The 26,824-nt window shown below is 35.5% G+C and overlaps 1 protein-coding gene across 1 annotated transcript; it reads left to right on the top strand.

The window, feature by feature from the left end:
* The first annotated feature begins 29 nt into the window (after nucleotides 1-29).
* Nucleotides 30-20,600, top strand: FAM76B (family with sequence similarity 76 member B). The gene is made up of 10 exons (XM_046016997.1): nucleotides 30-414; nucleotides 1,237-1,301; nucleotides 2,136-2,190; nucleotides 3,253-3,408; nucleotides 5,196-5,395; nucleotides 8,895-8,942; nucleotides 9,138-9,218; nucleotides 9,878-10,013; nucleotides 13,131-13,232; nucleotides 18,747-20,600. The coding sequence occupies exons 1-10, from the start codon at nucleotides 328-330 to the stop codon at nucleotides 18,834-18,836; spliced, it is 1,020 nt and encodes a 339-aa protein (XP_045872953.1). The 5' UTR covers nucleotides 30-327; the 3' UTR covers nucleotides 18,837-20,600.
* The last annotated feature ends 6,224 nt before the right edge of the window (nucleotides 20,601-26,824 follow it).

Raw genomic sequence — 26,824 nt, forward strand, 5'->3', positions numbered from 1 at the left:
AGCGAGGCCGAGAAGGAAGCGGATCCACTGCCGCGCAGCTAAACCGCATCGAGCTATCCTCTTCGTCTCCCTCCGCCGCTATAGGGGCCTAAGCGGGAGCGGCTGGGACGGCGTCACTGAGAGGGCTGGGGGCGGAAGTGGAGGCGGAGGGAGACGGTGCACACCGCTGGGCCTTAGGCCTTAGCGGCGAGGCTCTGGTGGGCGCGAGGCAGGGGAGGGGGAGGAGGAGGAGCCCGCGGCCCGGGTGGCGGCGGCGGCGGCGCCCGAGTTCCCCGTAGGGCCCCGCCTCGGAGCGGGCGGCGGTGGAGGAGGAGACTGAGGAGCAGGATGGCGGCCTCGGCCCTGTACGCCTGCACCAAGTGTACCCAGCGCTATCCCTTCGAGGAGCTCTCCCAGGGCCAGCAGCTCTGCAAGGTCCGTGGGCTCTGGGCGGCGGGCGGGCGGGGTTTCCTCGGCCGGAGCCTGAGGGAAGCTGGGTGTCCGCTGCACTGCAGCCCGGCTCTCATCGCCCGCTCCTTGGGTGCTTGGAGCTCTTTCTTGCCTCCTCACTCAGGACCCCTTTATCGAGGACGTGGGCATCAGATGGGAGGGGCCCCTGAGAGAAGACAAGGTTCTGCCCTCTTCCAGGCGGCCCAGGAGGGGGCCGGGCCCCACCAACATTCAGGGGTCTCAGGGGTGGGGCTGAGTGAGGCGGCAGCCACCTGTCTATGCTGCAGAAACCCTGGGGTGGAGATGTTTTCATCTCGGTTTTCTGCCTGGACTGTCCTCTCCTTCCACCGGGAGGCAGGGGACGGTTTTTGCACTTTCTTGCTAGGAACCTGAAGCCGCAAAGCTGATGGCATCCTTCTTCCTTGTCCAGGAAAGCGAAGCGACTGGTTTGGGGACAGAATGCTCTATGATTTGGAGCTCCTCCCATCCCATTAAAGCCGGGATGCTGTCTGAACAACGGTGCAAAATTTTAAGTAGTTTCGCGTTTAACCGACCCTTGAAATCGGCCCTGACAGCTTTCTTAATTTAAAGCATACCCCCACATCAAGTAAAGACAAAGACGTCTATGCCTGCCCTAGGGAAATATGCTGTAATTGGCCACTTATAGGATAAATCACCCAATTGTGTACGTTGGGGGACTGGTATTATTGATGTTTTAGGCATTTGACTAGGTTGTGTAATAGTTTTCTACCAGAAAAGTGAAATTGGGGACTTTGAGATAGATATTAATATATTGTCTTATTACAGGAATGTCGGATTGCGCATCCTATTGTAAAATGTACTTACTGCAGATCAGAATTTCAACAAGAGAGGTTTGTATACTAAACAGTTTTTGATTGTTAAAGACACAGTTGTCTGTAAGGAATACTGTTGTCATCCCGTATTTGTGGTGAAATATTCTTAAATATGTTTTATTCTCTTAAATTTTAAGTTGTAAACTTTTTATATGTGCTGGGAGAGACTATGTCTAAACAAAATTAGTGACTGTTTTACAATTAGACCAGTTTAGTCTTGCGGACTAAAAACGCAGACATAAAGTTACTGTTAACGTGTAAAAATGACAAAACATTAGTGCTGACATGGACCTGAAGAAAGGTCTGTATTGTTACCAAGTATCTTCCAAGGTGAAATCTAGTAACTTGTTACCAGTGGAAGAACAGCACATACTTTTTAACAGGGTGATTCTTGTTAAAGGATCAGAGTGCTTATAAGAGAGTAGCCTAAGGAGAAGAACAAATCATTTCTTTGTAAGTAGATTACTGTCATCACAATAGTGGGGAAGGCCCAGAGGAAGGTTAGGTAGGCACTGAGATATAAGGCTGTGCATAAACAATGGCAAATGTGAAGATTTTGGAACTAGATAGGAAACATTAGGATTTTTTTCCCCTTTGGTTTTTCTTACTTTTACTAAAAGATACACAATAACAATATGTAAAAACATTTATCATTTATCTGAAGTTAGTGAAAGAGGAGAAAATGTGTATAATTCACATCCCTAAAAAGATCCTTGGTCTGTATTAGAGAAAGTTTTAAGAACTATTAAAGCAAATGTCAAATATAAACTGTATTTGCTTTAGTTCGACAGTGTGCTAATTACCTCAGGAAGCTATGTAAATTTGATCATCTATATTCAATTTCCTTTTCAGCAAAACTAATACAATTTGTAAGAAGTGTGCTCAAAATGTGAAGCAATTTGGCACGGTAAGTATGTTCTACATTTTTATTTCATGTTATTGTTACTAGTCAGTGTTTTTCACAAAATGGACTTTATAAAAAATATATATGGTTATGTCCTTAAATATTCAAGATGTGAAAATATTCCAGGAAAGAAATTTTCTGTAGACAGTCTGCTTGGATGACAATCCAGTTAGAGGATGACAATGTTTAAAAACAGTACTATTATGTGCATGTTTTGTGTATATTGAATTTCAGTGTGAAGTGTATGATTTTATTCTGCAAAGTCTCAAATATAACAAACTCCTGGTTATGGAGAACCTCCTTATCTATAAAATTTGCATAATCACACTCCCCCCCACCCCCTTCAGAACCTCTAACAGCTTTTATGTAGTAGCACAGTTCAGGCACTTACTCATAAAAGTCAGGACATTATGCTAGTATAATTTTTTTCTCACATGTATAGGACAGTCATTATTGGTATAGTACTGTCATGATTGGTCAAAGTGCTGGCCTTAAAGTTCTGTAAAATCCTGAATTGTCTTTTGAGTATCAAAGAAAATCAAGGTATGTTTGTTATAGTTTAGGTTGAATATGCTTGTGCCAATTCTTAAGGTGAAAGCTTATGGGTAATGTATATTCATTTCATCATCGATACCTGTATGTGATTTTAAAAAAGCTGTTACATGTTTTTTTAATAAATGAAACAGTAATAAGAGTAACCAGGTTATTAAATTAGTTCATGCTCCTGAATACTGGATGCATGAAACTTTTCTATCAGTGTGTACCTTTATTTTCATTTTTTGAGAACTTTTTCACATATAGCTTTTATATAACATACTGTCCAATCATAAATACATTTCTCATGACGTTATTTATTTAAGAGAGTTAACAAAAAGTTACCTGACTCTAGAAATAAATATTAGTAAATGAATAGAAGCATGAAGAATGTCATTAACTGTGACAGGGTAACATACTTAACGAAGTTTTTTTTATCTCTTTCCTTAATTAGTCCTAGAAATATGTCTGTATATAGGTATATGTTTTATGTAGGAAATGTCTCAGTTAAAATGTGTATCTGCTTTTCAGCCTAAGCCTTGTCAGTACTGTAACATAATTGCTGCATTTATTGGTACAAAGTGTCAGCGTTGTACAAATTCAGAAAAAAAATACGGACCACCTCAGACCTGTGAACAGTGCAAGCAACAATGTGCTTTTGATCGAAAGGAGGAAGGAAGAAGAAAGGTATTTATATTATATCTTCTGGAAATTAAATGAAACACACAGGTTGGGAATTATTTTAATGACTACACCACTGCTACATGATGTATCCTTTGGGTCCCTGAAAATGGTTAGATGGAAGTGCAGGAACAGTGCATTTTCTCCATGTTTGAATCACACATAGATTTATGTTGATCAGTTGAGATTATTATATTTTAAAAAAATACTCTGTGATAGCTATTCTGTACTATTTGGTTATCTAACATTTTGTTCAGGAAAATTACTGTTTTTAGATTCTTTCAGCTACTTACCCTTTTGCTCGTTACTTGAAGTCACTGGTGTGAAAAAATACCCGATGGCACATTAACACGTATAATTCAAAGTTAGTCTTGTGCCTTTTGACTTGGGGCTCATGTTTTCAACCATTGTTTGTTTTTCCTCTGCCTACAGTGATTTAAAAAGTATGTGTGTGCCTGTGGCATTCCTCTGCTGGTCGGCATTCACATAGGCCTCCTGTTGTCTGTCAGTTCTGTTGAGTTGGAGGATGACTGTCTCTTTGTGAAGCTCCCCCACGTTCTTCAACAGCAGTATATATACCCTAGTTGTAAGACATGTCCCTCCAGCAGTTCTTGTGTGAACAAGTAGAAGAAAGAAACTTTGTTTTATTTTTTTAGGGTTTAGTCTTAATTTTGGAAAGAAGGCTCTTTTCCTCCCTCTTGACACATGTACGGTTGATCCTCATTATTCGTGGTAGATAGGTTCTATAAAGTTGCTGCGAACACTGAATTAGTGAATATTGAAGTATTGCTTCTAAAGGGGCACTATAGGATTAGATTCTTGCTCTGGTCACAACATGGTAACCATTCGATCAATACTTAATCTTGTTTTGTGCATGTTTCTCTTCAGAGACATCTTACATAATATAAATTGTTGCTCGGTTCCATTGAAGTCATGGCAAACAGCACTATATGCCTGACGGAACTTACCTGAGATATGTATTTTCTACATATCTACATATCTACACAGTTTTCTTGTGCTGAAGAACACTATACATCACTTCAGCAGTACACTTGGGGACCGTTATAAGCAGTGGAATCACCGATAAGAAAGCACAAATGTAGAAAACATGGCACTAAATAGACCGTGAAAAGAACACTTGTTTATGGTGTAAGAGCTGAAAGAAGACCACAGAGTGTCGCCTTGTTAAACCTCTGCAGGGAATGTTTGCTGTCCATTCTACAGAATGTTTTGCTGCCGCGTGCATGTTCATGAATGATCATGAAAGTTGATTTAGGGATTACAGATAAATTTTAGCAAGTAGGTGGTGAATTTGCAAATGGGAAACCTGAGAATAATGAGAATCAAATGTATATGTTATTCAGGCTCTCCTTATTTCTGTAAACTAACAATTTTCACTGTAGTGGGGATTACTTTGTCATTTTAGTAATTACACAGTGACTTAAGAATTCAGGCCGGTGCTTAGGTAAGATTCTTTGAAATATGTCAATTTATGCTTAATTCCCTGTAATAAGAAAATAAACTTTTCTCTCAAAATTTAAAAAAACTCAAAACTAATGGAAGTACAGAGATCATCCTCATCAATTTTACGACATACCAGATGAGCATTTTCCCAAGTTTCATGAAAGTCTTATTTTATTTGCATTTTGTAATGATCTGTGTGTGTGTGTGCATGTGTGTGTGTGAGAGAGCGTGCACGTGAGTCTGCGTGTGCGCTAGAAGTTGAATAGTTTTTCACTTATACTCAGTTTATAGGTACATTGAATCTAATACAAATGTTTTCTTTAAAAAAGGTTGACGGAAAGTTATTATGCTGGCTCTGTACTTTATCATACAAGAGAGTTTTGCAGAAGACAAAAGAGCAAAGGAAGAGCCTGGGATCTTCACATTCAAACTCATCTTCTTCATCTCTTACTGAGAAAGACCAGCATCATTCAAAACATCATCACCACCATCATCACCATCACCATCGTCACAGCAGTAGCCATCACAAGTAAGTACTTCCAAATCAGGTTTTCTAAAATCTTGGCATTTTAATGCCATGTCTTGGTGTTTAACTTTTTGCAAATACTACTTTTGTACAAGTCTGGTTTCTGTTGTACATGGTAAGCTTCTTGAGTTTTAGGGGCCTTTTCCCTACTTTATTTTATCACATTTTTTCCTTTATTGTCCTTCACAGATATTCATTTTTTAACAAATTGAAGGGTTGTGGTAACCCTGTGTTGAGCAAGTCTGTGGACACCATTTTTTTAAGATTATTTATATGTGTATTTGACAGAGAGAGAGCGAGACACAGACAGACAGAGATCACAAGTAGGCAGAGAGGCAGGCAGAGAGAGTGGGGGAAGCAGGCTACCTGCTGAGCAGAAAGCCCGATGCAGGACTCAATCCCAGGACCCTGAGATCATGACGTGAGCTAAAGGCAGCCACTTAAACCGATTGAGTCACCCAGCCGCCCCTGCGGGCACCATTTTCCAACAGCATTTACTCACTTCACATTTCTGTATCACATTTTGGTAATTCTCAACAATATTTCAAATTTTTCTTTATTAAATTTGTTATGGTGATCTGTGATCAGTGATTCATGACTTGCTGAAAGCTCAGATGACATGAGCATTTTTTAGCAATAATTTTTTAATTACTTTTTTAAGGTATCTATTTATTTTAGGTATAATGCTTTTGCACACTTTAATAGACTATAGTATGGTATAAATATAAGTTAGGTGCACTGGGAAACCAGAAATGTATTCGACTTGCTTTATTGCAGTATTATTTTTATTATGTGGTCTAGAACCCAACCAAAGTATCTTTGAGGTAAGCCTGTATAAAATTATACACCTGGAGTGTGTTTAGCTATTTACCACAAAAATAAAGACAGGACCTTTAGGGAATTACATAAAATTATGATCATATGAAGTAAAAATACAAGTACACCAGAGTTAATACTTCATTGGTTTTATGTTATTAAAGGCCTCAATATTTTTCTTTTGTTCAAATAATCAGTAGGATTTTACTTGTAAAGATTATATTTACAGTTAGAAATACAAATTATAGTCATATGCAGTTATATTTACCAGTGACTAAGGTATATACATTCAATGTTTTTGTAGATCATGATAGAAGCATTCTAAATTTTGAAGTTTCCAAAAGTGTGAAAAATAATCTTTTAAACTAGCAGTATTTTGCTACTTATTTTAAAATACATAGACAGGACTTCTATTCAAATATAAACAAATACTTGATTTTTAAAGTGCCTTGGGAGGAAAAATTTATATAGTGGTAATATGTGTGATATAAAGTTTTTGAATTGTGGTTTTAGTCTTCATGGAAAAATCAAGAATATATTAAACGCAAAATGGACAAAACAGGAACATGATAAGCAGTTTTCAGAAGAATTTGTTTTTTTCCCCAATTTGTCTGAGTCTTTAATATTTTAGGTAGATAAAACATAATTTCATTTGTAGAAAATTGATGCCTATAATATTTAAGAACAGGTTTTTAGAATATAATGTAGTGCTGATAAGATTTGATTCTAAATTATAGGCAAGCACATGCTATGAAGTTTTATTGAGGTACTGATGTTTACTTAGCAATTTTTCCACTTGCCTTACCCAGTTGTAGTACTTTTTGCATGCCATAGTTGTGGAGTGCATAGTGACTTCTAATCTGGCCCTTGTGAAGAAATCTTGTGGTAATTCTGTCAATATCCCAAGGAACAGAGGAACATAAATCTTTCTTGTTTTTGCCTTTTTAAGAAAAACTGACAAAGTAACTATCACAGACGTACTCCTGAAACTCAACTGAAGTGTCTTTTTCTCCTGTCCTTTACAAATTTTTCTTAGTTTGTGATAGGACACGGAGTATGTTTATAAAGATCAAATTCTGTGACAGTAACTTCATCTTTAGGAAGAATAACAGGTGTCAAAAGTAAAAGGAATAAGGATGGCATTGACCCTTAATTTTTTTTTCCTTTTTATTGCTTAAGAAATAGATATACTGTTTTGTATTTGATGGATATAGACCATTTAGTGAGTAGGCAACCTGTTTGTGAGGTTGTATTTTAATTTTAGTAGGTTAGAACAGTTAGGAGGAGTGTACATACTGTGATATATAGTGGTGGGTGGGGTGGAGGATAGCAAAAGCAAGTCAATCTGGATCCAGGAATGGCCACCTCAGAAAGCAAAGATGTGAATTCCACGTGTTTTTGTTAAGCCATTAAAATGTGATTGTTCTCACTTTAAGATCCGGATAGTGCTGTTCGTTCATGTGTGATTATATGGCTTGCTAATGGTTATGATGAAATTTGTAAAAGAAAGAGCAACTGAATTCTGCAGTCATGTTGCACTTTATTGCCACAAATAGAGAATAACTCAGGTTTATAGAATTACAGCATTTTTCCCCAACTAGGTATTTATTTACAGCAGATTTTTAAAAACATGATCTGATTGGTTTTTTTTTTTTGCTTGAAAATTTCTAAAGCTACAATAGTAAATTTTATTCTCACAACTATATGTATGTATTTTTATTTATTGTGTATGCCACTAGTAATGTAGGATGTGTTTTTATGTATATAAACTCAATTTAAGTTTGATATTCCTATAAGGTATAAATTACACCCATTTCACAGATGAGGAAACTAAAGCTCAGGAATTTTAAGTAACTGGCAAAAAGGTCACACAGCCTAGGTCTTTTAACATCTTTTATTGTATAAATATGTGGCGTCTGGTACGTAGAAGATGCTCTGTACATGTTGAATCAATAAATTAGGGGTTAATGCAGGATTGGCTGATATGTAACTGCAGGAAAACTTGTAGGGTTCTTAGTAAATTATAAAGTCATTATTAGTGTTATGGCATAATGGAAAAGAATTAGTAATATAGCACTTAATTATAAGTAAAGGTAAAATCAGTTCTTACTATGAAATTCCCAGTATTTTCAGCATGTCTGTTCTATAGTCCTGACTCAAGAAACATCAAGAGACTTTGGACTAGTAAAGAAACAAGATTATTTCCTGGTTCAACTTGACACACTATTCTGAGCAACTGGAATTACTCCGAAGGAGGATTATTAGGAAGGCCTTTAAAGATCGAACATTTTTTGTCTGAAATAGTAAGGGCAGCCTAAGTATGAAGATTGTCATATTTCATATTTAGTAGAGCCTGGTGAGTTTTGTGCTTATATACCCCAACTTTTAGTATGATATTAAATTGGCTTTTGGAAAATGATCTGATAAAAGAGAGAATTTAATCTCTATCACTATACCTTTGTTAAAGAACTTAGTAGCAATTGCCTAGCACTTATTTGATTTGAACTTCTCTCCATTCAATGTGATTTATTTAGAATATGTTAACTTAGTTCAAAAACTCAATTGAATATTCATTCTTTGAACGAAAGGTTCTAAACATATGCAATTTGAGTCCATTGGAAAGAATGTTATTAAACATATGTATTAAATAAATGTTGTTGTTAGATGTCATTTATATATTTTTCAGAATCAGCAATCTGAGTCCAGAACAAGAACAGGGACTGTGGAAACAGAGGTAAATATGTTAACATATTTTCTGAAGCATTTTGATACATATATATTCTTTTAATGTGCCATCCCTTTAACTTTGTTACTTAGGCTTTTAAAAAATCAGTGATATTCGGTAATATTTTAGGGGAAGAAGAATGACTTGTCACTTGGTGCCTCTGCCCTTTTTACTCTAATTATTCTTATTAATGTTTGGTTTCAGCCATAAATCCTCTGCAGCAATTCAGAATGAAACTCCAAAGAAAAAGCCCAAATTGGAATCTAAGCCATCTAATGGAGATAGGTAAAAATGAATTCCTTTAGCGCTACGAAAATTCAAGTTAGTTGAACAGTTACAGTTGATTGCCAGTTATGACTAGGTAAAAGAATGGAAACATTTATCTTCTGCATTGACTTTTTTGAGTCACCTAGAAGAGTAACCATAGTTAGTTAACAGTTTTAACTTAATTTTGGCAATGAGCAAGTGGCACTGAACTGTTGTTCTATTTGGGGAATACATTGGGTTTTGAAAAAAAGGAGAACAAATCTGAATAGAACATTCGCTTGATCTTAATTATTCTTCAGTGAAACACAAATCTAAAAATCTAATTGTAATGTTTTAAATTGACCTGCTTGGAAAATGTATTTAAAGTATTATGAGCGTGAGTTTGTTTTTAGTTCATTAGCCAAAAGTTTGCTGATGTTACTGTACAAATTGGCTGCCTATTGCTTTACACTAGAAGTATTGACCCCCTAAAAGCTAATACTGAATTATATTTCTGCAGGTGTATGTAATGTGTGCCATTAGTAAGGTAATTTGCCAGTTGCATCCATTTCTGTCAGGTACATATTTTTTTGCATTAGCCTTAAGGATGTTTGTGGAATTGTCTAATTTATGCAATTTGAACACCTGCTAATTTTCCTTCTACTTCATTTAACTGTGTTTTACTTTTTTCTTTTTAGTAGCTCTATAAATCAGTCAGCAGATAGTGGGGGAACAGACAATTTTGTCCTTATAAGTCAACTGAAAGAAGAAGTGATGTCACTTAAACGTCTCTTACAGCAGAGAGACCAGACCATTTTAGAAAAAGATAAAAAGGTAAGAACATGGTTCACTGAAGCCTGCTAAGATTTACGTCCTAAGTTATGCTTGAAAATGCAAGTTTTATTAGACTTCAGTAATTTGGTAATCTTGTGGGTAATTCATATAAGACAAGACACATAGGTGAAAATGGTCTTTCAGAATTTTAGTTTTAAGAATTGACTGAGAACTAATTAGAATTGTAATAATTTCTGAACATTAGTTTTCAGCAAACCTGTAGCTTAAAAATAAGCCCAATATCTTACTTTGAAAATGACATATAAATGAAATATCCATTATGTAAATTCTTATGATTTGAGAAAGTAGTTTAGTCTTTGACATGCCAATCGTGTATTTCAGTCCAGATCAAGTAACTGGTGAAAAGTACTGCTTTGGGAATTTCCTGTGTGGTAGTCTGTGATTAGCAGTAGGTGTCTAGATCATTTTGTAGGAACCAAGTATACTTCTGAGGACTTTGTCAGTTAGATTAGGAGTGTCAAATATGTTGTCAATTTAGTGAAAAGTTCTAACACTTTCTGTGTGAACTGGAGCAGAATGCTTTCACATATTTGGTCCTTAGTTTTTTAAAAATGAAAGTATTAATACCATCTCAGGAGGTGGTTATTAGGATTACGTGAAATATAAAGTACTTACTACAGCTCCTGCCATGTATATAGTGCTCATAGCTGCTATTTTTTTTTTTTTTAATAGCTGCTATTTCTGATGTTGGGTCATCTTTGAGGGTAGAGCCAACTTTTGTACTTGTTTATAGTCTTACACTATAAACTATTCTAGTTTGACTTATTTCAGATGCCTTCTGCAATAGGAAAACGTTAAAAATACTCCTTTTAAAACTATGAATAAGGCCTTATTATAATGAATTATTTCTATTTCTGAGTATCCATAGTGGTGCTTGAATCTGAGCTTGGCATTTAACAACTTTTGTGTTAAATTTTCCCATGTCTTGATGGTTAGTATATTTAAATTTATTTTAATACATTTGTATCTTAGTTTAAGCAAATTCAGTGTATGAAATTTAGGATCAAAAAAAAAAATTTAGGATCAACATAAAAATAGAATAGTTAGGAGTATCTTACTTTTTATGGTTCTTTTTGATTAGCAGAATTTTTTGAATTAATGAACTTTTATGGAAATTTGTTTTATGCACAAAATTTTCGAGACATATCTATTGCACAAAGATTTACCTATATTAGCTTAGGAAATCTAGGTAAAATTGAATAACATAGTAAATTTGCTATAAAGTAATAATTCCAAAACCAAGTAGTAATGCATTGTGGAATTTTGACTTTATTAGTTTTTTTTTTTTTTTAATAGCATGACTCGTCTATTTTAGTGCAGTTTGTTGAAAGTTTTCTACTTTTGTTAGTGTTCCTTTAAAAAAAAAAGTAATGGGGATGGAAATAAGCAGTGTTGTAAAAAATAATAATAATTCTAAGCCTAAAATAGCTACAATTTTGCTATTTTTTCTTATAATGTAAATCTAAGGCAACCAAGATATTTTCTTAAATTTATTTCACTTTATTCAGTGACTTCTAGAGCTCGCCACCTATCCTCTAGTGATCATGATGATACAAAAATGAGTAAATAAATTGGACACGATCCTTATCTTCCAGAAATTCATAATCTGAAGGCAACACACAGTGGAGTGACAAGAATAATTATCTTAGTTGATCTGATGTGAATTGACATTTCAGAACAGGAATTCCTTTGTAATGTAATAAACGGAGAGAGAATTCAGTTGTTCTTTGAATTTGGCAAGAGAAAGGGCTTTTATCCGGACAATAAGAATATAATACACCATGACTTCCTTTCTCTTTTTGCTGTTATGTATCTATACAAAAAGAACACGCAGGGGCGCTTGGGTGGCTCAAATGGCTAAGCCTCCAGCTCAGGTCATGATCTCCAGGTCCTGGGATCGAGCCCCATGTCAGGCTCCCAGCTCAGTGGGGAGTATGCTTCTTCCTCTTCCTCTGCCTCTCCCCCTGCTTGTGCTCTTTCTTTCTTTTTTTTTTTTTTTTTTTTAAAGATTTTATTTATTTATTTGACAGAGAGAGAGAGATCACAGGTAGGTAGAGAGGCAGGTAGGGAGACAGGAGGAAGTAGGCTCCCTGCTGAGCAGAGAGCTCCATGCGGGGCTGGATCCCAGGACCCTGAGATCATGACCTGAGCTGAAGGCAGAGGCTTAACCCACTGAGCCACCCAGGCGCCCCTTGTGCTCTTTCTTTTTCTGTCTCTCTCTCAAATGAATAAATAAAATCTTAAAACAAAAAAAGTACAAACCTTTAAAGTTTATATGTAATGAAAACCATTTAAAAATAACCAAAGCTTTCTTCTCCATGGTTCTGATAATGAAATTATATAATATCAATTTATTTTTTAGTTCAAGGTCATAAGGATTTTGTATTTTTATGTATGTCATTGATACTTAAGAAGAAAATGTAGCTTCCTCAAACCTCTGATTTTTTTCCTTACATTTGTCTAAGTTAGCAAAAATTTTAAATTAACTCCCTTTTCTTTCTCATTCCATGTTAGTTTTATTTCTGTACTTTGTTCTTCATTTTACCTCAAGTCTTAGGTGATATTGGATACATAATTCTGGATGTAAATTTTAAAGTAAAAGCATTATAGCTCATGGTTGATAAAACCAACCCTCTTTGTACTTTCCCATTGTGACATTTTCCTCTTTTGTCATTAAAAGATTATTTTAACCTGAAATCACCTTTAACATTTACTTTGTTTTTATTTAATGTGAAGGATGTTGTAATTGAAGCATTTTTCCATGGTATAAGCCATTAAACTTTCCTGTTGGCATACCAGTTGCCAAACTCTGTGTCCAGCAAAGCCATTTTTAAATTGAAGCAAAAAAAGGCATCTTCTCAAAAGTTTTACTGACAGTTCAGTCTTATCTTAACTTTAAAATATACGATAATAAAATAGAATTTCTTTTCACGAAACAAATTCTAAATAAGTTATAAAATTCAGGAAGCTGCTAACATCTTCCACTTCTATAATAAATTGCAAATTTATAATGAAGAATGTTTAAAATGATGTTTGTGCATATTTTTTTACATATGCAAGTATATAAATTTATATGCTTATTTTTCTATTTCTTAGCTAACTGAACTAAAGGCGGACTTTCAGTACCAAGAGTCAAATTTGAGAACAAAGATGAACAGTATGGAAAAAGCTCACAAAGAAACTGTGGAACAACTTCAGGTAAATAACATTGTTTACATGTACTGTTATGCAAGGAAAGCTAACCTTGCTTAATTGTAAATAATACTGTCTTAGACTGGTATTGGTATCTCTATTTTATGTGTATTTGGTGCATTTTCAGCTTTAATTTTGACTTTTTAAAGTTTTTTTATTTATTCATTTGAGAGAGGGAAAGCAGGAACCAGGGGCATGGGGAGAAGCAGACTCCCTGCTGAGTGGGGAGCCTGTCGCTGGGCTTGCTCCCAGAGCTCTGAGATCATGACCTGAGCTGGAGGGAGACACTTAACCTGCTGAGCCACCAGGCACCCCGATTTTGATTTTTTACCATTTCTTAATCCTGTCCCCATTAAGAGTTACTGCTCGAAATCACTTGGTAAGGGGATTGAGTATATTAATTCTGAAAACTTTTGCCTAAACTTGTTATGGGGTTTTCAGAGGAGGATACCAGTGGAGTATGTTTGGTTGATCATTGCATGAAAAACAAAAAATTAAAGATCGGATTCATGAAACTAAGGTGAAAATAAGGTCTTTAGTACATTGTACAGTCATTCTTGTTTCTTTCCAGATTATGGGAAGGGAGGTGGGTGTACAAAGCCAATTCTCAGGGACCTCAAGTGGAGAAAATTTATGCTACATTCAGTGATGAAAGGCAAAGGAGTGCACTTTAACCTTTGTACTGTGATTTTCAAGGTGCCAAATAGGATTCTGTGTGCTGCAGCAGGGAGCCTCTAGTGATCAAGGCCAAGGCCAGCCTCCCAAGAGTACTGCAAGGTATACTCAGGAGGATTCCAATATACAAAACAACTGAATGGTGAAGCCAGGAGTCACCATAGTGACAGAGAGAGCAGTATCTGATGTCCGGCATGCAGAGAGGGAGAGCATCCAGCAGGGATAGACATTACTCCCTTATTTAAGCCTTTTCCACCTCGGTTTCATAAATTTAGAAATCAGACCACACTCAATTAATTACATGTTCTGTCGATACACATTCTCACATCTGAGGAATTAATCTTTGGGTAACAGGGCTTTTAAACTTTAGTAATTTTAAGTCTTAAAGGCATTGAGAGGGTGCATACCAGCACATAGAGTTTAGACTTCATGGGGGAGTGCAGCCGGGGAAGGAAGGGAGTAATTGCCCTGAGTTATTGTTTGTTTGTTTTTTTCTTTGTAAAAACCAGGGTATATGTGCTAGTCTTGCCTTTTGGTTTGTATTACTCATACATCTTTGAAGGTAGCTTAAATTGCATGAAATTGTAAAATGGATTTAGGAACCTGAATTTCAGTTACAGTCCTAGTCTTAACATTGGTCTTACAAAGAGTTTTAAAGAGAAACTTTGTGTAGAACCTGGCACATAGTAGGCACTCAAATAATTTGTTGAATGAGTTGATTTATGGAAGTGTCCATCTGCCTTCTGTCCTGAGAAATTGCCCGTATAATTGTCGTTCTTGGACATTATCATCTACCAGTATATATTTGCTTTATGATTTTCTTACTTTTCTCATTCAGTTATTATTGCTGAATGATTACCTGGCAACAGAATCTTCTGCCTGATGATCTCTGATTTAAAGTGGTGTAACCAAAACTCTGGAGTAAATCCAGAATCGAGGTAACAGAAAAACTGTGAGCAATACTTAAGTTTATGATAAAACTTAGTACAACTCACTGTCCAAAAGAGCAGTTTGTTTTATTTTGTTGGGGACCTCCTCTTTGACATCTTATCGTGATTAGTATCTTAAGCCCAATAACTCTTCTTGGTCAGTAGCTGAACTTCAATGTAATAGAAGTATGACATTTCTAACATGATTTTACGTAGAAGTATGACATTTCTAACATGATTTTACGTAGGCTGCCTTATTTGTTCTTTACGATAACTTTGAGTTCCCATTTTACAGATGAAATGGTGGTCACATAATTATTCAGAACTGACATAGAAACCTACAGCTTGTGACTCATTAAACTGTACTTTCTCTTGTGTTCCCACCACCTCAGGTCACCCAGGTTTCTGTTCCTTATTATCAGACCACTTCCCTATATCTTGTGTTAATTGCTGAAACATTCTGTTACAGTTGTGTATCCTCTTTTAACTGTAGTCCCTTCAACCATGTACTAGTAGGGTTTCCCATTTAGTTGAGTAAACAGAGTTAACTATTTTTCTTACCTTTTTGTTATAACAAACAACCCTGTAGCAGAAAATTTACTATGTTCTAATAGTTCTCAAAACATTTTAAACTGTTAAACCTGAGAAATAAGCAGTAAGCATCACAAGAAAAAATTGTGCAAAATACCAAAGTAAACAAACAACCTAAGTTGTCTAACAAGAACACCAAATAAAAAATCTACTTTTTGTTTAGGAGTGAAGTTAATGAAGGAGGAGAGGGGATTAAGATTTGAGTGCCTGCTATGAATCAGCCTCTGTGTTAGGCTAAGTGTTTTATTTATTTGATTAGTTCTTTCAACTCCTTTTGAGGTGGTGGTAAGGTTTCTTTCTTACATATGAGAACATAGACTCCAGGTTGCACAGCAGGATATGTGTTACTCCAGGTAGTCTTTCCTTTAGGTCACTGTTTCTAAACATTTTTAGCTTAACTTGTTAAGAGTTTTAAATTATTTGATTTTTGCAGGGTGTGTAATAAAGAAGTAACATTAGGATAAAAACTTTAAGTGCACTGGGTGTTGTGCAAAAAGAATGAATACTGTTACACTGAAAAAATAAATAAAATGAAGAAAAAAAACAACTTTAAGTGCATATTTATTTAAGTATTGCATTATAAAATACATTTTTAATGTACTTAAATTAGAGTAACACACATTTGGACTTATCTCCATTTAACAACTGATACATTTATTTTTCTTAAGGGCTTTTTTCTTACATAATTTATCAGCAAATAAATTTATTAGTGTTGCAGTTAGGAGAGAATATATAAATGCAAATTGAAAGTTAGCTGCTCAGAAAAGGGGAAACAGCTCTCAACACCTAATGTTTGAGTTCTTGTGTTTCATACTTAGAATATGAAAATTATAAACTTTGATTTTTATGGATGCTTCTTATTGATGACTGAGAAAAGATAATTTGAATATTGTCAATATGAAAGGTTTTGGATAAATATAATTTACAGATCTGATGGCGATCTCTTGAGGCACATTTGCAAAGATACCATTTTTTTATGCCCTTCATTAATCTATATTTTAAAATTTCTGTTAAGATTTGTTTTTGGCAAAGAGAGTCTGTGGTAGTCATAAATTAAATAACATGGAGCTAATGAAGCTAACAATAAAAAGAAAACAATTTAAAACTATTACACTGACTAGGACTGGTCAGCTGAGTAATAAACCAGGTGATCATAAGTGTACTCACTTGACTCACTGCTAACTTCCAGGCATTCACATTATTCGTCTTCTGCGTTTTCAGACTTTTTAATTTTTTTTTAAGATTTTATTTATTTATTTGACAGAGAGAGAGATCACAAGTAGGCAGAGAGGCAGGCAGAGAGAGGAGGAAGCAGGCTCCCTGCGGAGCAGAGAGCCTGATGCGGGGCTCGATCCCAGGACCCTGAGATCATGACCTAAGCCGAAGGCAGCAGCTTAATCCACTGATCCACCCAGGCGCCCCAGACTTTTTAATTTTTAAAGGAAAGCAAAATCCTGTTAAATTCTTTGTGATTTTCCAGATTTAAAATTGAAATCAAATTTGAAATTAAAACTTTTTTTTTTTTTTTTTTTTTTTTAAGAGGGCTGGGGACAGAGGGATGGAGAGGGTGACGAGAACCATAAGCAGGCTCCATGCCCAGCACAGAGTCTGACGTGGGGCTGTATCTCACGAACCCAAGATCATGACCTGAGCTGAAATTAAAAGAGTCGGACACTTAAGCAACTGAGCCATCCAAGCACCCCTGAAATTGAAACTTTTAATTACCCCCTTATTTAATGACTATTGAATAAAGAAATGCTGTTAATTAGGTAGACGAACATAAACATGGTTAGGTTTGCAAATATGAAATTGTTCTAAGAATATTTTCATTTAGGAGGTATAGGTATTGGGGAAAGTTTGGTTGAAGAAAGGTAAGGGAGTAGAAGTACAAAGCTTTGAAAAAAGGTTTATGTTTCATGAAACTGTTTAAGATGTTATACAGAGAAGGCAGGGTGTTATCTTGCCATACAAAGGCCAAAATTAGAGTAGAAGATGAAACACTGAGATTAAAAAAAAAAAAAGTATTATCTAGATAATAAATGTTGAAACTTGTGAAGGAAAATAAATGGTTTTCCTACATAAACAAGAGGAAAAATTTTGTTCCTTTTAGGGCAGCACTCAGATTCTAGTCTGTTCTCAATACTTTCCCCATTTTGGCTCAAAAACTCCAGCAGAAGTGTTTGGTCATTAATGTTTTTGTATATATGGAGGGTTTTTATTACCTGGGTTTCCACAGTTAAGAGATCACATAGGGAGACAAAGGTAGTCAAAATATGAAAGTACTCACTTGAAGGTTCCTCTTTACACATTCCTTTTCACTAAACACTGGTGATTGTTCTAGTGCTTTGGCTCAAAGATAGTGTCTTTGGCAGGTGGAACATTTGAATGAAGGGGACATTCAGTTCAGATCAATGGCAAGGTGAAACTTGGAATCTTTGAAAAGTAATTTCATCCTTTCACAGATCTGAAAACGATGATGTGCAGATGTTCAAATTACATCAAAGGCAGTACCTAATGACTGCTGTGGCAATTAAACAAAAATGAGATCAGAGAGGAAGGACATTTCTGATGGGTGCTTCAAAAAAAAATTAGTTGAGGGGCGCCTGGGTGGCTCGGTGGGTTAAGACCTCTGCCTTCGGCTCAGGTCATGATCCCGGGGTCCTGGGATCGAGCCCCACGTCGGGCTCTCTGCTCAGCAGGGACCCTGCTTCCTCCCTTCTCTCTCCCTGCCTACCTCTCTGCCTACTTGTGATCTGTCTGTCAAATAAATAAATAAAATCTTAAAAAAAAAAAAAAGAATTAGTTGAATAGCATTAAATTGACAGAGTCCCTTTGGCAAAGTGATAAAGTGTGAATATTTTTACAAAACAGGCCTCTTTTACTTATTCTATAAGTAGGTAAATATCAAATAGAAGACTTTGTACATTCTGTTAGGCAGTATTCCTTCCTCCCAAATCATTATTTGGATCATTAGTTAGAAAACTTATTTTCATTTTATGTTTTTAAGTTAAAGAGCCAGATATTTTTTTCCTTATTTAAAATTTGACTCACTCTTAAATGGATTGCCTAAGTTGCCTTTTTTCTCATTGATTGTATCTTTGGACAACAGTTAAATTAATATCAACATCTACAAATCTAGAATTTTCCTTCTCCATATACAGCATTAAAGAGATGAACCTTAATATACCAACTCTTTCATCTGGTCTTAGGGTTTCAATGAAATCTTGTTGTGTAAGTGGAAAGAACAGCATTAAATAAGTAGTATTCTTCAACATGACCTGATATTTCAAGCATTTTTCATTTTAAATGTTTTTGTCTCCCACAGGCCAAAAACAGAGAACTACTCAAACAGGTCGCAGCATTGTCAAAGGGTAAAAAGTTTGACAAAAGCGGAAGCATACTGACATCCCCTTGAGAAAGTAGTTATTCATGTAGTGTTTCTGCTGAAAATGTAAATTTGAGAAAAATTCTGTGAAGCCCTTAAATTCTGTGTAGTGGAGAAATATTTTTGCACACCAGATGAATTGGCGTGTTTCCTATTCACTTTTGTAACTGATATACAGCATTTTTTAAGTTGTAAAACGTTCAAATAAAACTTCAACTGGCTTGAAGTTACTTTTTAATGATTTGATATCCAGGAACTTTTTTGCCAGCAATAGTATTAAACACTTGTAAAGGAGTGCATGAGTCGTGCCCTTTATAAAATGCAACATGCAATAATAGAGTGGATGATGGTGTTCAGAAGTCAGAGCAGTAGGGCTTTCGGTTTGTTTTGGTTTTGTTGTTACACTATGCTGATTTCAGATAAACAGTTTTCAATTTAGAAATACAAAAACTTCTAAACAAGGAAAATGGTAAACACTGGTTTTTTTTGGTAATTGTGTTTTTACTTTGCATCAACATGAATTTAGGAGAAAATCATGGTGCTTTTATTAAATGAACTTCAGAGTATATGTAAATATGTTTTTAAAAGTTACATCATTAACATTAGTTAGTAAACTAGTATTTTCATTATTGGTATAGGAATTAATGTTTATTGTACAGTATCCAAGGTAAAATGTGTTCTGTTTTGTACAAACTACTGTAGATTTTTACTTACAAGTGCCTTTTTGCCACCTAATGTTTTTATTTATAGGAATGCCAATCTTTTGTACATAGTTTGTTTTAAAATCATGTTTAATAAATGTTTGTATATAAATGCATATGTACAGAAGCCTATTTCAAAAGGAAATCAAAGTTGTTAGTAAAATGTTTGAGATTCATTAAGAACTGATAATGCATATAGCCTCTAGATAATTTTGTGGTTTGTTTCTGTGTGATATGAGAAGCTGTTGGTCACTGAATTCATTGAATTATGTAAAAATACTTCCCCAGAGATTTAATTTTAAATCATTTCTGATAGAGTAATTTTATTTTTTATGTCATATGGCTTCATGTTCATATTTCATGAGTTACATGTTCTTTTTCTTTTATAAAATTTTTTTAAAATTTATAATTTTTCTGCAGTGGTCCATATATCTGCTTTCCCTATAATATGTGGTTATCTAAGTTAATATTTATGTACACCATATTTGATTTGTAAGTTTAAAGCAAATCTGGAAAAATTTAAATAACTTAAATCAATCCATGACTATCTTTGAATAAATTGGAATCTACTGTAAGATACAGGCACTATTTATAAGAAAATTATATCAGAGTCTTTAAAATTGTCTATAAAAGGTTAAGTAGGTTGGGATAGGTTATGTAAAGTTATTGACTAATTCTTTTCTGATCCATTGGTTTTCAGCCTTTAATGCAGTTGATCTCTTTAATAAATGCTAGTTCAGACTTTCAGTTCAATTGTAAAGCATCAGGCAATGCTAGATACACTGTATAGAGTGGGAGAGAGTTCCTTCTCTTAGGAATTTATGGGCAAGAATTAAATTTAAGTAACCTGTTAATAAATTTATTAGTTTTTAAGTTGTTTTTAAACTGATTATAAATGTCAGGTCAAAGATCATCTTTTCTCAGAACACAGTATGGTTATAATAATTGTTTTTAACATAACCAATGTTTCAGGAGATGATTCCTGCAGTTTTTTATTATATGTTGATATCAAGTAATTCTTTGTCCAATTTGAAAACATTATCTAGGGTAATTTTGAAGTAATATAGCAAAAGATTGAATCAATCAGACCTGACTTGGAAAAATTAAACCAATTTATTTTTATGAGCTCTTCGTGCAATAATCTTCCTAAATTTATTACTCTCAACAATGATAGATAATGCCTTCTTAACACAGATTTTAATGTTTGCAGGATTTGCTAAATTTGTAAGGTAGTCATTACCTTTCTTTGAAATTTATAGTTTTATATTCTGGTTTCATAGCCATTTATCAATCCACAGTGCTCATTATAGTTTTAAAATAAACTGTGTAATAGTTCTTATAACATGTTGGAGCTGCTACTAAAAACCAAGGTGCCCCTTCCCCCTTTTTTAGGAAACAGATTAAAAATTGAAAACTCAGTCTCAGTCATTAAGCTTTGTAAATTCTAAGGCTAAAACTTTTTAGGGGCTTCACAGCATTTAGTCCTAATTAAATGCCCTCTCGTTATTCCATGACCTTATTTTATAACTTAATTTTTTTGCAATTGTATAAACTAGTAATTGAGTCCCAGTCCTGGATCTGTAGTGTATTGACATAATGAGCTGATATTTAAATGTGGACCTGTAAGGAGATACTATGGTGTGCCGTATTGTGCTTTTTAGCCTGTTTTCAGCTATTAATTAGCATTTACCAGTGAGGGTCATTTTGGCCCAAGTTATTTATGTATTAATAGCCTGTGAATATTGCAGTTCTTTTTAGATTGTGTTGGTCTAAATATGCATTCTCTGGTGAACCTGGTAAGCTGTTCACATGTATAGACTATTGAAATACTCTACTTGTACACATCTGACTGTTGACATTTTGTACTTTTTTCTAAATCCAGTATTTCACAATAAAAACTTGTCAAAATTTTTCTATTAGTTTCCTATTGCTTCTGCAACAAATTCCATAAGCTTAGTGGCTTAAAACAGCAAAGGTTAATTCTCTGATAGTTCTGGAGACCAGAAGTTCAAAATCGGTTTTACTAAGCTAATGTCAAAGTTGGCAGAGCTGGTTCCTTCTGGAGGCTCTGGGGAGAATCTGCTTTCTTGCCTTTTCCAGCTTTTGGAGCTGCATTCCTTGCATTCTTTAGCTCTTTGCCCCTTGCTCCATCTTCAGAGCTAAAAAAATGTAGCATCTTCAAGTCTCTCTAGCTCTGTCATCATATGGTCTTCTCTCTTTGGTCATGGTATCTCCCTCTGCTCCCTCTAATATGGATATTATTGGGCCCACTTGGATGATCAGGAGTCCTCATATCTCAAATTCTTAGTCACATCTGTTGTCACATAAGGTAACCTATTCATAGAGATTAGAACATGGACATTTGGGAGACCATTACTGAGCCTCTCATAAGCGTCATCTACATTTTCCCAGTATGAGGCTTTGAAGTTAACAGATTTGAGAGAATTGGCTCAGGCAAACACATTCCGTTTTGCTACATGTTCATTAAGACTGCTTTCATGAGCTATTGAGATATTTCAAAGCAATAATAAAGCAAATCAAGCTAGATGTAGTTATGTTTTTACAAACTTTGGAACATGACTAAAACCATGCTATGTTGTTTGATAAAATGAGTTAAAGACCTGATTTATAGACCTTTATAGTCTAGTTGGGGAGACCATATACATGAAAAAATATCTGGAACTTTGGTATTAGGAGCAGTAAGAAGCTGATAGCTTTTAGCAAGGGCATTCTAAGAATTGTGGAAATACTAGTCTAAGTCATTGCTTTCTCAAACTTGAGCATGCATCAGTCATGGGGCGGTATGGAGGACCTCATGAGGCACATGTAGCTGGGCCTCTGCCTCAATGTCTTGAGTGCATGAGTTTGGAATTGGTTCCAAGAATCTGCATCTCTCAGTTCCCAGGTAATGCTATTGCTTCTGGCCCAGAGCACATACTCTGAGAACAAGTGGGTATAAAAAAAGGCATGAAAGATTGAAGGGCTAAAGAGTAGAGGCTATTTTGAGAAGAACTGGGGAGTGAACTTGGAAAAATTATTTGGAGCTATATTTTATTTATTTTTTTAAAGATTTTATTTTATTTGACAGAGATCACAAGTAGGCAGAGAGGCAGGCAGAGAAGAGGAGGAAGCAGGCGCCCCGCCGAGCAGAGAGACGGATGCAGGGCTCGATCCCAGGATCCTGGGATCATGACCTGAGCCAAAGGCAGAGGCTTTAACCCACTGAGCCACCCAGGTGCCCCTGGAGTTATATTTTAAAGGCAGTTTGGGTAGACTACTAGAGTTTTGAAAAGGAAATGATGTAAGACCAAATACTGAACATGTTGAGAAGAGCACTACAGGCCATTTTCTCCAACTGCTTTATTTTGTAGCCAAGGAAGTGGAGCAGGAAATGGTAAATGAATATTGACTTTTATTAACGCCCTGCCATTTTCCAAAAAGAATTGAGGTAACTTGGTTCAAGTGACTTGTGTCTAGATAGTTTGCCACACAAAATCAGTATTAAGGAGGTGTTTGGTTATAGTCATCCTCTCAGACATAGCCAAGAGGTTGAGGATGATGAGAATCATCAATTGGATGTCAATTGGATAGGACAAGCTTATGGGCCAAGAAGAACTTCCATTCTAAACAATGTCTTAATATATAAGGTGCAGAATTTGTTTTTTAATTGACAAGGGGATAGTAGATGACAAGCCCTGTGGTTTTTCTCTCATGTTTGATGCTGCCATGACTGCATTTGAAATTGTTGTGCTAGTCACCACTTCTCAAGAAAAATGCAATCTGAGAAGTTAAATGATTAGTGTTTGAAAACTGTATTTTGACTAAAATGATTGACTTGTTTCTAAAATAAGAAAAAACCAACAACTGTAAAGAAACTGGGCCAGAGGAATAAGTAGATCATTCATAGGGTAAGTGCAGATGGTTTTTAACCATGTGAAAAAATGACCTTACTCATAATAAAAGAAAATTAAGAAAAAATTAAAAGTGTATGGAGTTAACCATTTGTCACCTATAGGTTTGCAATATTCCAAATCTGACAACATACTTTGTTGACACAGTTGTGGGGAAACAGACACTCTCTGACATTTCTGATGGCCATTGCCAAATAGTCCTGTGGAGTTTTAATAACTGGCAGCATTACATATACATTTATGCTTTGATCTAGCAATCCAATGTCTAGGAATTGGTCCCAAACATACTCTTAACAAAAAATGCGAGACATATGCACTCAAAATTCTTTGGAAATAGAACTCAAAATTCTTTGGAATAGCAGAAACAGAAAACAGTTGAGATGAAGGGGTTGGTAAAAAACTTTGGGACATCCATATGAATCTAGCCATGGAATTTAGCCATAGAATTGACTCAGCTACTCCTCACAGTACATTTGTTGAAGTGAGAAAAGCAAAGGAGAAGAAAGTATGCCGTAGCATGTTAAAGGGAGGGCTACAGCCACATACATACACAAAAGTATCTGCTTATAGTTTTTAAAAATTGAAAACTCAACCATAATTGTTTAAAAATGGTTACCAGGGCTGCCTGGGTGGCTCAGTTGGTTAAGCAACTGCCTTCGGCTCAGGTCATGATCCCAGAGTCCCAGGATTGAGTCCCACATCGGGCTCCCAGCTCCATGGGGAGTCTGCTTCTCCCTCTGACCTTCTCTCCTCTCCTCTCTCTCACCCTTTCTCTCAAATTAAAAAAAATAAAAAATAAATTTAAAAAAAAGATTACCAATAAGGGGTGAGGGAGAAAATATGTTGGAGGGGACAGTGTTAGAAATTAGAAATCTTTGAACATATGTTTTATTGATTTGACTTTGAAGTCATTGAGATATTGTTAAAAATTATAAAATAAAACAATCTTTAAATTTATTCTTTTCTATTTGAGTATAGTTGACAGGTTGTTACACTAGTTCCAGGTATATAGAATAGTAATTTGACAAGTTTATGCATTATGCTGTCTATCCTCACCACAACTGTAGCTACCATCTGTCACCATCGAACACTATCACAGTATCATGGACTATATTCCCCATGCTGTGTCTTTCAGTTCCATGACTTATTCATTCCATAACTGGAAACCTGTATCCTCTACTTCCCTTCACTCATGAAGTAAAAGTCTTAAAAAAAAAAAAAAGAAAAAGAAAAAAAAGGAAATGAAACAAATGTACCCAAGACAGCCAATTGGTGCCATGACCACACAGAGGAATATTCTAATTGCCATAAAATGCATTAGTTTGTACCTCCTTAGTGGGATATGTTCTAAGGTTAAAAAAAATTGAAAAAAAAACCTGCAAGAATAATCTTATACTGTTGACAATAATCATAGTGTTGGTGGCAGTGTCAATATTGTTATTCTGTAATTATGGTGTGGGATAAAGTTTTGTGGGATAAAGCCAGTGAAAAATTATGTGATATTCTATTATTTCATTTGTCCCTCAGGCCTGGGATTCTTGGCTAAAGAGAAAAGAGGTACATTTAGTAAAATCTGTGTCATGCTCTTAATTAGAGTTATCAGTATAAACTCAAGATATTTTCTCTAAGAAAAAAAATTTACATATTTAGTGGGAAAAGTATGTACCATCTTATGCCAGATAGTAAGAAAGCTTTCAAGGACTAGTACGCTCTCAAAAAGACTCATAAGGCAATTGGAAGATTGTACAATTTGAACATCAGTATAGGAAATCCTAACTGCAATGCATTGAAACATTTAATATGTTTTAAATACCTGAATTCAAAATGATACTAAATAGACAAATACACCACATGAGAAACAAAGCACTAATTGCTCACCATTAGAGGATGCTAGTGAGCTAACTTGTTATTTTAAAAATTGGTAAATAAGCAGAGAAGAATCAGTATTTCCCATGGTTCTCATACAAACTGTATCTCTGGGTAAGTGAGCAGTAAATGAGGATTACTCGCTCTGAAAAAGCATTCCCAGCTAATAAGTGAAAAAGGAATGGTGAAATTACAGTATCTCCATTTTGCAACTTCTAATGAATTGATGGAATAATAAGCATTGCCCATGCTTAGGGCAGCTGCTAAAAATAAACAGACACATTCTTAACATCACATGCTTTCTGATCGAGGAACTGATCGAGGAATACTGCTACCCATATTTCTTTCCAGAAAAGAATCAAACCTAGATCTGATCAAACATGTACCAGTTTACAGGGAATTAGGACAGAGATCATGATGAATGACACTGAAGGCAGGCAATTTGGCATATTGTTTCTTCAGTAAGTTGCAAGGGGCAAAATGTGACAGAGCAAGAGGGACTTAGGGGATGCCAACCAATCACAACGTGTGGACCTTGAATCGAAGAAATCTGAAAACAGAAGAAAAATGTTTTTAATCATTTATGACGCAACTGGAAATTTAAAAAAAATATTTATTTGACAGAGAGAGAGGTCACAAGTAGGCAGAGAGGCAGGCAGAGAGAGGGAGAAACAGGCTCCCCACCGAGCAGAGAGCCCGATGCGGGGCTTGATCCCAGGACCCTGAGATCATGACCTGAGCCGAAGGCAGAGGCCCAAACCACTGAGCCACCCAGGTGCCCTGCAACTGGAAATTTAAATGCTGTTTCTTTAATGATATTAAGGAATGATTAACTTTTGAATAATGGTGGTGTAGCTATGTATAATTTTTTATTGAGATATAATTAGCATATAAGGCCAGTTTCTGTTATACAATGTAATAATTTGATATTTGTATAATTTGCAAATATGTTTAATTGTTTAAGCATTCCTAAAGACACCTACAAAAATACAATGAAATATCGTGGTGTTCGATATTATTCAAAGTAATACAGGGAGGAAGGTGGATGGGACTATAAATGAAACAGGATTGACTGTGAGTGGTTATTGGAAGTGAGGAATCGGTATATGGCAGTTCATTACACTATTCAGTTCAACTTTATGTAAGTTCTTTTCATAATGAAAAGTAATATCACTAACACCATCACCCCTGCCAAATTATAGCTCACCTTAAAAAACAACAGGCTCACTCTGGGTGCCTGGGTGACTCAGGTCATGATCCCCGCTCAGCGGGAAGCCTGCTTTTCCCTCTCCCTCTGCCTACCACTCTCCCTGCTTGTTCTCTCTCTCTCTGTCAAATAAATAAAATCTTAAAAAAATATGTATGGGCTCACTAGAAAAAAAAAATAGGGGCAGTACAAAAAAAAAAGAGTAGAAATAAAGGGGAAAAAAGACCACCCACTCACAATTCTACCAAATTCTCTTTTGTACATTTCTTTGGGCATTATTCATGAGTAATGGTTACTATCACTTTACAATATAATTTTGATTCCTGTTTCCAC

Source organism: Meles meles, chromosome 8 (genome assembly GCF_922984935.1).
Source record: "Meles meles chromosome 8, mMelMel3.1 paternal haplotype, whole genome shotgun sequence".
Classification (NCBI taxonomy): domain Eukaryota; kingdom Metazoa; phylum Chordata; class Mammalia; order Carnivora; family Mustelidae; genus Meles; species Meles meles.

Coding starts and splice junctions, on each gene's coding strand:
- FAM76B (XM_046016997.1), top strand. CDS start 328: ATGGCGGCCTCGGCCCTGTACGCCTGCACCAAGTGTACCCAGCGCTAT. Junction 3,409..5,195: donor AGGAGGAAGGAAGAAGAAAG/GTATTTATATTA, acceptor TCTTTAAAAAAG/GTTGACGGAAAGTTATTATG. Junction 10,014..13,130: donor TTTTAGAAAAAGATAAAAAG/GTAAGAACATGG, acceptor TCTATTTCTTAG/CTAACTGAACTAAAGGCGGA.